Raw genomic sequence first — 12,570 nt, forward strand, 5'->3', positions numbered from 1 at the left:
TTCTAAATAATGCCTTTTTGAACCTTTAATGTTGAAGCTGTAGCCGACAATAGGATTTGCAACACCATCCATCCATCCGTTTTCTATGCCGCTTATCCTCACTGGGGTTGCGGGCATGCTGGAGCCTATCCCAGCTGACTTCGGGCGAGAGGCGGGGTACACCCTGGACTGGTCGCCAGTCAGTCGCAGGACGATTTGCAACATTATTTTCAAATTACCGTAAATGTTGAACTATTGAAATTACTCAAAAATATTTCCGGAGCGAAAGAGTGTGTGCTTTCTAGTGGTGTCCTGGTCATTCCGATAACCATGGGACGGCATCACAGCAGCTCAAGGAAGACAAGCGGATGATACGAAGCAGAGTGGGTAGGGGTTTGACTTTTCCATATATGGCCCTGTCTGGAAAAGGTTTGGACACACCTGCTTTACTTTCATGTTGTTTGTTCTTGTTTTTGCTCGATTGCAATACATGTCGCGGAGGTCATCAGGGAAGTAAGCAAGGGACGTTCACGTACTCAGTCTTTTATAGTTTATACTTCATATATTGTAAAACCCGCATCTTCCATTTATGTACATTCTCTGTGTGTTATTCAGTAAACACCTGTAAAATTCAATTATTTGTTGAGGTGGTCCGTCACAGCATGTTTATCATTCTATCATTCATTACTGTGTGAGTTTTTTAATTATCATGTGATATCATTTTATTGTATTTTTCAGCGCCTTAGCAGATTAGTTAGAATGACAATAAGGACATTCAATTCTTTTATATTCACTAATGCAAAGAAACCTCCAGATGTTTAAAGTGTTGTTACATACAGCAGATTTTATGAACTAAAATCACACAAATAATTCCAGGTGAAATATAGGCATTAAATAGTGTGTGTGTGTGTGTGTGTATGCATATAGGGTCGTCCCTTGCCACTTCGCGGTTTGAATTTTGCGGCTTCACTCTATCATGTTTTTTCAGAAATATATTAATTACTAAATCATGATGGTTCATGGTTGAATACGGCCTATTATTAGTCAAAATATATGCACATTGAAGCAAATTTGATGTAGTTTTTGCCTACATGTAGCATTTTCAAGCATAAAAATGGCTAGACAAACTAAACTACAAATATAAGACATTCAGAAGACGCATTCAAAGATGCTGTGGATGATATGTAGAAGGGGTGTCACATTTTTGAGATCTTGTGACACAAGATCTTGCGAGATTAAAACGTGGTGACATTTCTTGGTCAGGAAAAAATCAGCATCGCAATAATAAATTAAAGTACTTTCATTGTACTTTCATTTTCTTAAAAGCAATGTTAAAATCTCGTCTCGTCTCGTTCTAGTGGACCTAATCTCGTGTATTGTCTCATCGTGTGATTTGGGGGTGTCGTGACACCCCTCATGTATCGTATTTTACACTGGTCACTAGGTGTCAGTAATGTTACTGTAATGTTTGGTGAGACAAACAAGCGCCAGCCTTTATCACCAGAACAACAGGCTTTTATTGCAGCTTTGAATGATCTCACCACAGGCACAATAATCCCTAATAAAAACAAGGGCTCCTGTCGCTGCAGTAACTCATGCCAAGCTAAAACTCAACTCTGAACGGACGTCACTTCCTGTCTGCCCACCACTCAACTCCCCTAGGGAACACATTAATAGCAACACACACAAGCACAATAAGTCTTAAGTTACTTATTTATTACACTTATTATGTCTACTATATTGGATAATACAAGTGTAAAAGTGGCGACATGGGTGCTATTTCATGTCTAGAGGACTCTAATAATGTTAATAACCGTATTTAGAAGGTCATACACAGGTTTTCTGTGCTCTCACTACAAAAATATTCCATTTATAACCGTATGATAAAAATCACACACACTAGATTTGATTGGTGCTCTTTTTTTTGTACATTTAAGTACATTTAATCTTTTACATATAAAATCAGGTAGTTTTCTGTATATGACGCATTAGCTGTTTTTCATCTGGTGAATATTTATAACCTACCAAAACTGTGTTGCTGTCAATCTGTATGTTTTGATGTAATCTTGTCCTTCAGTCCCCCTCCCACCCTTTCTTTTTACGCCGCTGTGTGGCACTAACCACCCCCCATATAACCCTCCCCCTAGTTTCCAGACCTAGTGTTGTTGCAATGAGGTGAGGTGCGTGTGTGCACTGCTGCATCTTTAGGGTGGCTTCTCCTGTTTGAGCATATTTAAAAAGGAATCTTGGCTGTTGTTTTTGGCATCATTTGAGAGTGGAATCATCATGGGCTGCTGCTCGGCACGATGCATGCTGGTCCTCCTGTGCTGCCTGCAGCTGGTAAGATGATCAGTTTCTCCTCTCATACACACACACACACTCACACATCTGTTTACACAGCACCATTACGTTTATTTGGAACCAAAGTAGTTTTTATGCACTGTATTTTATTAGCATACATTCTACTTATCAGTATTGTATTTAATATATTGCTATAGGACATGCTGCAATTTGAAGTCTTGACATTCTGACAGTTTTCCAACCTAGATATGTGAATATTTAAATTTTAGAAAACCTTTTTTCCTCAATTTGGAGAGCTGTACAAAAGAAATTCAGTGTTCCCAACCAGCTAATTTACAAAATAATATCAAATTGATTAAATAATTGCGGCTCGAGCAAACCTACACAGAGGCATGTTATGTGAGTGCCCACCTCTGCGTCCACCACAATGAAGAGCATTGGCTCTGCCTCTGTGTTTCCCACCCTGCCCCCCTCCATTCATGGCAGGCTGGGACACTTCCCCCAAAGAACCGGTGCTTTGTCCCTGGTGTCTGTGTTGAGACAATCTTGTTTTATTCCTACAGATCACTACACTGGAGAGACAGGTCTTTGACTTCCTTGGGTTCCAGTGGGCTCCCATCATGATAAACTTCATCCACATCATCGTGGTCATCCTGGGCCTATTTGGTGCCATACAGTACAGACCACGCTATGTTATTCTGGTGAAGGATTGCGTTGGCTTTTATGCTCGTAATAGTTGACGCTGACATATTAAATATTGTATTTGCACAGACTCTGGCATGGATGTGGAGAATACAGTAGATCAAAAGGTTCTCATCTGGTGACAACCTGGCACCCACATTTTCCCATGACCATGAAAGGTGCTGTCCCTCTTTGGCTCCAAATCACACTTTTTCAACCCCCAAAAATATAAGAACACCACTGGCTAGCATATGTTTCCAATAGTGGTTTGAATGAACCAATTGAACAAAAAAATGTCTATATTTGTCACAATTTGAAGTTAAACATCATAAAAAATTTAGTTTGGGCTGAACAAAATGATAGCGTTCATGGCTTTCACACAATGCTGTCGTACATGTACACTACCGGTGAAAAGTTTTCTCATTGAATAGTATTAGGAAGTCTGTCCAAACCTTTGACTGGTCCATAACACATACACGTAAGTCTCAGGGAAGCCAGTGACAATTTGGAGCCATTGTGTAGTTATGATAGGCTATTCATTCAATCAAAGCTAACATTAGAAGCTAAACTTTGCCAAATTACTATTATTAGCTGACAACAACCATAACTAATGAGCCTGCATGTGTGTTACATGGGGTGTGTCCTGCAATGGCGGTGCAAGAAGACAATAATTGCAGCACATTCGAAAGTTAGCGCACCCCCCACGCAACAGTACCTAACCAATGCAGACAGCACCTTTAAAGGGATAGTTTCCCCATCCCCATCAGCAGTGTAGCGCATCAACAGTGACTTTTCCCCCACATTGTCCCACGAGCCGAGTTCTGGTCGAACACATGCACAACAATGGACAAGCGGCAGTGCGCAGTGATTGACAGGTCTGATTTTTTTGTGGGCAACGGTTTTGTGATGCAAAAGTATTACTCTTTTGAACGCATATTGTTTAGAGAAGGAAAACACTTAACTTAAGAGACCCCAGCAACTAGCCGGAACTACTTTCCTCCACAACAAAACCAACCAGAACTCGGCTCACAGGACGAAGTGGGGGGTAAGTCACCGTTGCTGGACTACACTGCTGAGGGGTACAGTATGTCATACAACTTCATGTCAAAAAATCTGAACCATCGCTTTAAGTTGTGACCAATCGCCTACGTCATAAATGTACACACTCTAATTACATTTCAGAGCACATTATTAAAGAATCTGAGGAGGAACATGATAGCGGCTTGTATAAAAATAAAGAAATTGCACACATACCACAGAATTTTTATATCACTGCCCCCATGGTTATGATTTTTTTTTTCAAAAAATAAACTAGACGTCTGCTTTATTGTAAATATTTAATATAAGTTTTTGGGTCCTGATCCACCAGTTGAGAATCACTGCAGTAAATGAGGTAAATAACAACATACTGCAGGTATAGTCAACTAGCCATGGGTTTACCACTTCAGCTTAGCTTAGCATACAGAAGCTACAGCTAGAATATGGTTCTACAAAGGTAACAAATCCATTAGGTTTGCAACTGGTTCATACTTTGTCTTTTTTTAGCCAGTCCATACAATTAACAAAGTGTAAGAATGTCAATTGTGTGTTTTTTGTTTTTTTGTGTGTGCTATTCCTGCCTCGATATAAAACTTTACTGTAGGCTAAGTATCTGCTGTACCAAAACTTTACCACTCAGGAAATCATCTTTAGTTTCTCTCTTTTTTTGTGTGAACAGTACCTGCTGTGGATGCTGTTATGGCTCAGCTGGAATGTCTTTGTTTGCTGTCTCTACTTGGACCTGGGAGGGCTTTCCAAGGTGAGCCTAATGATTAGCTCTTAATTAAAGAGTGCTGTCAGTGCTAAACCTCTCTTTACATGGAAACACACTATAAAGCAGTTGATGTGTATTAACATGCATGCAGAGTTTGTTTCTATTCCCAGTTAAAAGAATATGCTGATGCAGTCTCCATTTTGCACTAATAATGAGTTGGATTATTTTTTTCAGTAACAAAGCAAAGATGAGTAGCAGTAGTGGGACATTGCTATAAAACATTGTTGACTACTGCACAGTATTAGAACAATTACTAAGCTTCAGGAGACATATGTTCTGCTGGTTTTGTCACTGCAGGAGAGCGACATTCTCTCCCTCAGACTGTCACCGCATCGCTCCTGGTGGAAGGAAAACGGTCCAAACTGTCAGAGTGAGCTTCTTCCGTCCACTGACTGGCAGAACCCTGGAAACCCACAGCTGACCACCGTACTGAGCTGCTGGCTGGAGTACCAGTACATAGAAGTCCTGCACGGCATCACCCAGCTCTTCATATCAGTGAGAGAGCTCTTTGTGTCTTGTGTGCATATCAAGATGTTTTTTTTAACAACTGCGTTGTTGTCAATCTTCACAGCTTCCAGCATTTGTTTATGCCTGCTATGTGGTCAGTCTTTTCTCCAATGAAGTGGACACCTGTAAGTATGCTACTAATCATTTGCTTGTGCACAAAAATACGGATTAATATTTTCTTTTGCATTGTGTTTAATGCATTTCTTTCCTGATGTATTTTAGTTGATACCATTAATGAGTATCACAGCCCATCCAAACCTCCACACTTCTTCCACTAGTCTAAACAGCTGTGGTATGTAAGTGGCTTTTCCCAATCAATCTACTGTAATACATAATCTACATAATAATCTACTGTATGTCATATGCAATCTGTCATGTGCAGCATATATTTATTTGTTTTTCAGATGATAAATAAGGAACCTAGTTGATAAAGGCCACATCCCTTGTGATGAAATTTCTTCAGCAGTTTGTCCTTACTTAAATCTTACACGTCAAGGATATTAAACTCCAGTGATGCAAAAAGAATCAATATCATGTAAATATGTGTGTGTCAATCTGTGTATACTTGAAATATGTAAATAAAGAGTTGCATATGTGTTTGTCAAAGTTTTGCTCAACCATCCAATAAGATTTCCACATTCCGCACATGTTCGTATGTATGACATACATATTTATAACACACAAAGGGGGAGTGGGAATTTCAGTTTAGTTTTAGTTAGTGCTTAAGAAGTATTCAACCTGCAAATATAATATGATTTTACAGTAAATAGTATTGCTAGCATGGGTGCGCTGCTGCTAGGTTGCCGAAGACGCGTATTGTACGTAAGCTACGTCACTTCCGGCTAACAGACCCGGTTGAAGCTGCAGTCGGGTTAAGTTAGCAGGACAACCAAGGCAGCTCGAATATTAAATGCAACAGTGAGGGTTCGAACCCCCGCTGGCTTCATATTGACAGGACGTGGTGCAGCGTCGGCAGGGACACAACAAGCCAAGCGCCCGCTCCTGCTGGAGACACCGGATAGCTGCTGCGGCTAACTGTTTTAGCAAAGTAACATCCTCTCTAGCTGCTAGCATCTTCACAAAGCGGAGTTTGTGAAGCCTACACACTGAACGTCTTGTCACAGGGCTACAAACAACACCTGGAGGATCGATGATGTCCGCGGCCAGCATTGACCCGCAGGTAAGCAGCAACAATAAACGCCTTTCATTTTCATTTCTCCAAGGAATCGACGTGCATTTCCACTGAGGCCAGCTAATTTGCTAACTGAAAGCCTGGGTTAGCTAGAAAAAAAATGCTTGTAATCAAGGCCTACGGGGCTCCAGTCCTCACTAGGTGCATTGTTGCAATAGCAACCACACCAATAGCATTTTTTTCAATGCAGCATTTAGATGTGGAAATATGATCATGTTGCTAGTGCAGCGAAGATAATGTGTGATGCTTTGAGTGCCATTCATGACCCATGTAAGCTTTTATCTCCTTTCCATGCACCCCTCTACTCAGATATCGAAAGGACAGGATGCCAGCAAAGGTAAGAAGTACATGAAGTACATTCTTCACCCAACTGAGTAATTGTACTATAAACATACCACCTGACACTCCATTCCTATTTGATCCATAATTAATCCATTTATCAGCAAGTGTTTGTACAAGTCAATTGAATTACCAATTACATGATGTTGACTGGAGTTTGCGTGATCTTCCTTTGCTTAAGTGGGTTTTCTCTGGGTACTCTGGCTTTCTCCCACATCCCAAAAACATTCATGTTTGGTTCATTGGGCACTCAAAATTTTTCATAGGTGTGTGTGCGCGTGTATGAATGTGACTGTGAATGTTTGTATATATTTATATGCGTCCTGACTGGTGTCCAGGGTGTACCCCGCCTCTCACCAAAAGTCAGCTGGGATAGGCTCCAACTCACCTGCGACCCTAATAGAAAATTAATGAATGGATTGTAATTTACTTGCATTGTACATAATTGGATTATTGCCCATCAGAGTAATGAACACATGATGTACACGCCATCAGCGGCACACTGGATCAGTGTTTGACTGCCGAGCTTTCTGTGACAAATTTCTATTCTATTGCAGCTTTTCCCGTTTCAGTGCAGAACGGCTCCCTGCACCAGAAGGATGCGGTCCACGACAACGACTTTGAGCCTTATCTCACTGGACAGTCCAATCAGGTGGGCAGCTTGTATTGGGTTTTAGGACATCAAGGCTGTGTTTACACTTGTAATCTGGTACTAAAACAAATCTGAAACACCCCAGAGTCTGATTGCGTTCACGCTTGATCAAACAAACCACACTATCAGAGCAACCCAAACTTGTCAAGTGTGAACACAGCCGAAAAGTCAAAATCATTGTATTTTTGCTCCTAACAAATGGTTTTGTTATTGTTTGTAGAATAACAGCTATCAGTCCATGACAGACCCATACCTGTCCAGCTACTACGCCCCCTCCATTGGATTTCCTTACCCCCTCAGTGAGGCTCCGTGGTCTACAGGTGGTGACCCACCTATACCCTACCTGACACCCTATGCACCCCTCAGCAATGGAGACCACCACTTCATGCATGACACAGTGTTTGGGCAGCCAGGGGGGCTCAGCAGCAGCATTTATCCACACAGGTTTAACTTTTTCCCAGAGAACCCGGCCTTCTCCGCCTGGGGTACCAGTGGTTCTCAGGGCCAGCAGACTCAAAGCTCAGCCTATGGGGGGAGTTACAGCTACCCACCAAGCTCATTAGGAGGCACCTTAGTCCCGGATGGTCAGACCGGTTTCCATAGCGACACCCTCAGCAAGGCTCCAGGTATGAACAACCTAGAGCAGGGCATGCTGAGCCTTAAAATAGGCGGGGATGTGACAGCAGGCAGCTCGGGTGTGAAAGCTGCTGGCTCGGTGATCGGTGGTGGCGCTAGTGTCGCTGTTGCCACGGGCAACGGGGGAACTCCAGTAGGAATGCCACCTCCGAAGCCGGCATCGTGGGCTGCTATCGCTAGTAAGCCCGCAAAGCTACAACAGCAAAAGACCAAGAACAAGCTTGGCACGCCCATAGGTGGTGGACCTCTGCCCCCACCACCCATCAAACACAACATGGACATTGACACGTGGGATAATAAAGTGATCGCCACAAAGATGGCTCCCCCTTTGCACCACCACCAACAGCACCAGGCGCAGCAGCTTCACTCACACCCTGCCAGCCTCTTGCCTCCTCTTCAGCAGTCGCTCCAGTCGGCCCAGTCTCTTGTGCAGCAGATGACCATGCAGGCTCCTCCGCCTCCTCCCCTCCAGTCCTACCAGAACCACAACTCCGCTCCAGCACCTCAGACCCGCTGGGTAGCCCCTCGCAATCGCAACTTGTGTTACGGTGGCGGAAGCTTGGACAGTAGCGGCTCCTCAAGTGGCGGTGGTATCGGTAACGGGGGTGGAGGAGGCGTCTGCTTGGGACTAGAGCCGGGCTGCGAGTCCCATCCCGTCCTGGAGAAGCTGCGAGCAGCCCACAGTTACAACCCCAAGGAGTTTGACTGGAACCTGAAAAATGGCCGAGTGTTCATCATCAAGAGCTACTCTGAAGATGACATCCACCGCTCCATCAAGTACTCCATCTGGTGTAGCACGGAGCACGGGAACAAACGTCTGGACTCTGCCTTCAGGGCCATGAACTCCAAAGGTCCCGTTTACTTGTTGTTCAGCGTCAACGGCAGCGGCCATTTCTGCGGTGTGGCGGAAATGCGCTCGCCCGTGGACTATGGCACCAGTGCTGGTGTTTGGGCGCAGGACAAGTGGAAGGGCAAGTTTGATGTGAACTGGTTATTTGTTAAGGACGTGCCTAACAGCCAGCTGCGCCACATCCGCTTGGAGAACAACGACAACAAGCCAGTCACCAACTCGCGGGACACTCAAGAGGTTCCTCTGGAGAAGGCCAAGCAGGTGCTCAAGATCATCGCCCAGTACAAACACACCACCTCCATCTTTGATGACTTTTCTCACTATGAGAAGAAGCAGGAGGAGGAAGAGGTGGTCAAAAAGGTCAGTTTTACGTTTGGCACATATGAATTACAATGTTAAAATATACTTCCATGAGTATCTTTCATTTGAACAGAAAACATGTTATTTTGAAATGTGTAGTTAGCATGTTTGTGTTACATCATAGCAAAAGCAGCCTTCAGAGGCACACACGAATACATCATTTTATCTTCAGCATTAATATTTGAGTTGAAACTTGTACATTGATTTTAAAAAAAAAGAGCAAAGGTGACGCTAATAATCATGACACAAAGTTAGGGCTATAACTATAAATTGACAAGAGACATCTTAGTTTTTTTTAATAATCTGCATAAAATTATATAATTTCCTTGATGGTTAACGGAATATTTATGTGAAACCTAACTATGCAGTATGATTTGGTATTTTAATAAGGCTATGCTTTGTTTTCCAGAGCTATGAACCTGCCACAATACAGAACCGACCCCGACTCGATCAGGTAAAAAGCAAAGGAAGTACTTTTTCCTGAAATGAAAATGACGTGTCAATTCTTTTACATATAATTCCTGTCAAAGTGCCTGCATGCCAGCATTTATTTTTTTTTGCATCCGTTTACCACAGTGTTAATGCATCTTTGATTACTTTGAAAAGTGCTGTATAATACTATTATTATTATGCACGTGTCTGCCATGCAGGAGTATCACTGCATCCAAAGCTTGTTTTCTTCGCTCTCCACGCAGGATCGTCAGAAGTAAACATGCGACGCCTTGTGGAAGCTCAATTGCAGGTCCTGCTGGGATGAATACAATGAAATGTATTTAGATTTAACAAAAAGAAGACACATGGACATGAAGAATATTGAAGACTAATATTTTTTCTATTTAATTTTGTCGACTCTGGCCGGTCTTAACCACGTCACTCACTGCTCCCCGTCTTTAGGAAATGTGAAGGGACGAAGTCTCTTTAGAATTACATACATACTTTTTTTTTGTTTGTTTGTTTGTTGTTGTTTTTTTTTTCTTAAAAGCCTTATTGCTGCCCCGGAACATAAAAAATTGACATAAACCTGCACGTCTATTTTTAAGATCTCATGACAACATGCTGCTGATATTCAGTGACTGTTCACATTGTGGTTTGTGTGTCGGAGAAATGTGAAGTGCTTGTGTTGGTGAATCTTGCGAGTGAACAAATGTCTGCTATTTGTGTGTGGCCACGTGTGTTTAATATTACCACAGAACATTTTGTCATGTCCATTTTAGGAATGTGTGCAAGTCTGCCTGCAGACAAAATGTGCAAAAGGTTCAGACTTTTTTTTTTTTGTTTGTTTGTTTTTTTTTAAGCGCCCGAAAAAGATTTGACTGAATGATGACACTAATTTAAACTAGAGCGTCATGGTGGAGAAAGCTTGTCAGTCTCTATTTTTTCTTTCGTTCTTTCTCTCCACCGCAGAGCCTTAATGTTTCTTTTCACATAGTTTCAGACAGTTTCAGGGAATTTGTGTATCTGATTATGGTCCCTCTGCTAACAAATATAATGTTTGGCTTTTTATCTGTACTAAATTTGCTTTCAGTCAGCTGCTTTTTTTTCTTCTCTCATTTGTTCTCGTCTTGTCCAAATCTGATGTAGCATGTAATGCTTTTAAAACTTTGTCACTTGGTTTTGTTCTTTATTAACATACTAGTATTTGATGATGGCGTCATTTCCATTGCTGTGACCCTCCCACATGCACCATCAGATAATATAAGCTTTAATGTACTGGCATTTCTAACTGCAAACGCCTCAAACATTTAACTGTAGCATTATACTTAACTGATTTATTCTTAGTGTATGGACACCCAGAGACTAGCCTATATGCTATATGTTTGTGATGTTTTTGTTTTTTTAATAACTTGCTGTATTCTGTCTTTGTGTGTGTGTGTTTGAATGAGTGTGACAGTAAAGAGAGGGAGTATGACTGCGGTGCAACCAGAGCTATATAACAGTATTGGATTATAGAAAAAGTTATGCAAAAAAAGTTTAATGTCACCCCTGAATTAAATATCATTGTATCAGAGGTCACTATCACGTTCTTAGATTTGATCATATTCATTATTAAAGATATACAGTACTTACCTGTTATTGTGCCTTTGTTTATTGTCAACTACAGCTCACGTTTTTTTCTTGATTTAGTTGTCGGCCAACCTCTGAAATTTACATTTTTGGTCTTTATCGAAAATGTATTCATACAGCACTTGAACATGCCATACTAGTAATACATAAATTGTGGCATAGCTATTCAGTTCATTGGTTTTGTTTGTGGTGGAATCACACATCTTCAGCTATCATGTTTATTAAAAACATATCCCTTGATAAGATAAGACAAGATAGACACTTCATTAATCTCCAAGAGAAATTCATTTGATGCAGAGCTCAGTATCTATAATGATGTTTTGTGTCAGCATTATTGGTATAGCATTTACTACATATTTCTACAAATACTACAAACTAACATTAATTGAGGGATGCCCATGCAGGTATGTTGATATCATAGACACTACATTTACAAAAGTGTTCAGACTTATTCTTTATTTTACCAAGCTGGTTTGGACAGTTGCATTCCTCCAACTTTGTCAGAACATTTCATGGCAGGCCCTTTTCCTTTCTAGCATGACTTCAAAAAGACAAGCAAGGTCCAAAAAGACACACGTGGATAAATTTGGTGTGGTGTGGAAGAACTGATGATATGCATCTTTGGGTTGAAATAGAGGAGCGAAGTGAAGAAAATTCTGCATGTCTTATAGATCAGGGGTGTTGCAACTACACAGAAAACTCTTTCAAAAACTTGTTTAAAACAATGTCATTATTTATTTGACAGTTAAACTGAAACAACTAAATAGTCCCTTTTCACATAACAACCCAAAAAACTTGGTAACAGCTTGCAAAACTGTTCAGCCACGCTGCCATTATTTACGCCAGCTGTGGCATAAACCTTCCACTGCATCAACACATGCATGCCATGCTAAGCTAATAACTTTTTTTTCGCAGCCATTTTTGCTCTTTCCAGCGTGGCCCTAAATGTCATCATAATGTTCTGATGTCGTCTTTAATTTTATGCTGAGCATATGCCCAATAAAAAACGAGGTAGGGCTATTCAGTGGCCCCCGAGCCGCATTTGGACACCCCTGTTGTAAACGTCCTGTAATGGTGTGATGACCAGGTTTCCCAGTATTTGTGTCTCCATATTCCCCCACCCCCATATTTTTATCGAATGCGGCATCCATGTGTGTCGTTCCATGCTGCACGCTGATTCCTCTCTTGACATTCAC

The 12,570-nt window shown here is 41.6% G+C and overlaps 2 protein-coding genes across 4 annotated transcripts; both read left to right on the forward strand.

Annotated features, from left to right (window-relative positions):
• The first annotated feature begins 2,141 nt into the window (after window positions 1-2,141).
• nkain5 (sodium/potassium transporting ATPase interacting 5) lies at window positions 2,142-5,858 on the forward strand. 2 transcript variants are annotated; one of them, XM_054782649.1, is made up of 7 exons: window positions 2,142-2,319; window positions 2,844-2,981; window positions 4,679-4,759; window positions 5,072-5,269; window positions 5,346-5,406; window positions 5,504-5,577; window positions 5,686-5,858. In XM_054782649.1, exons 1-6 carry the CDS (start codon window positions 2,266-2,268, stop codon window positions 5,557-5,559), a joined length of 588 nt encoding a protein of 195 aa, XP_054638624.1. In that variant the 5' UTR covers window positions 2,142-2,265; the 3' UTR covers window positions 5,560-5,577; window positions 5,686-5,858. The 2 variants fall into 2 exon arrangements, with proteins under 2 accessions (XP_054638624.1, XP_054638632.1); XM_054782657.1 differs by having other exon boundaries at window positions 5,504-5,573.
• A 273-nt stretch (window positions 5,859-6,131) lies between these two features.
• Window positions 6,132-11,383, forward strand: ythdf1 (YTH N6-methyladenosine RNA binding protein F1). 2 transcript variants are annotated; one of them, XM_054778113.1, is made up of 6 exons: window positions 6,132-6,461; window positions 6,783-6,810; window positions 7,370-7,464; window positions 7,685-9,310; window positions 9,720-9,764; window positions 9,961-11,383. In XM_054778113.1, exons 1-6 carry the CDS (start codon window positions 6,432-6,434, stop codon window positions 10,018-10,020), a joined length of 1,884 nt encoding a protein of 627 aa, XP_054634088.1. In that variant the 5' UTR covers window positions 6,132-6,431; the 3' UTR covers window positions 10,021-11,383. The 2 variants fall into 2 exon arrangements, with proteins under 2 accessions (XP_054634088.1, XP_054634097.1); XM_054778122.1 differs by having other exon boundaries at window positions 10,006-11,383.
• Window positions 11,384-12,570: the final 1,187 nt, after the last annotated feature.

This window comes from Dunckerocampus dactyliophorus, chromosome 1, assembly GCF_027744805.1.
Source record: "Dunckerocampus dactyliophorus isolate RoL2022-P2 chromosome 1, RoL_Ddac_1.1, whole genome shotgun sequence".
Lineage (NCBI taxonomy): Eukaryota > Metazoa > Chordata > Actinopteri > Syngnathiformes > Syngnathidae > Dunckerocampus > Dunckerocampus dactyliophorus.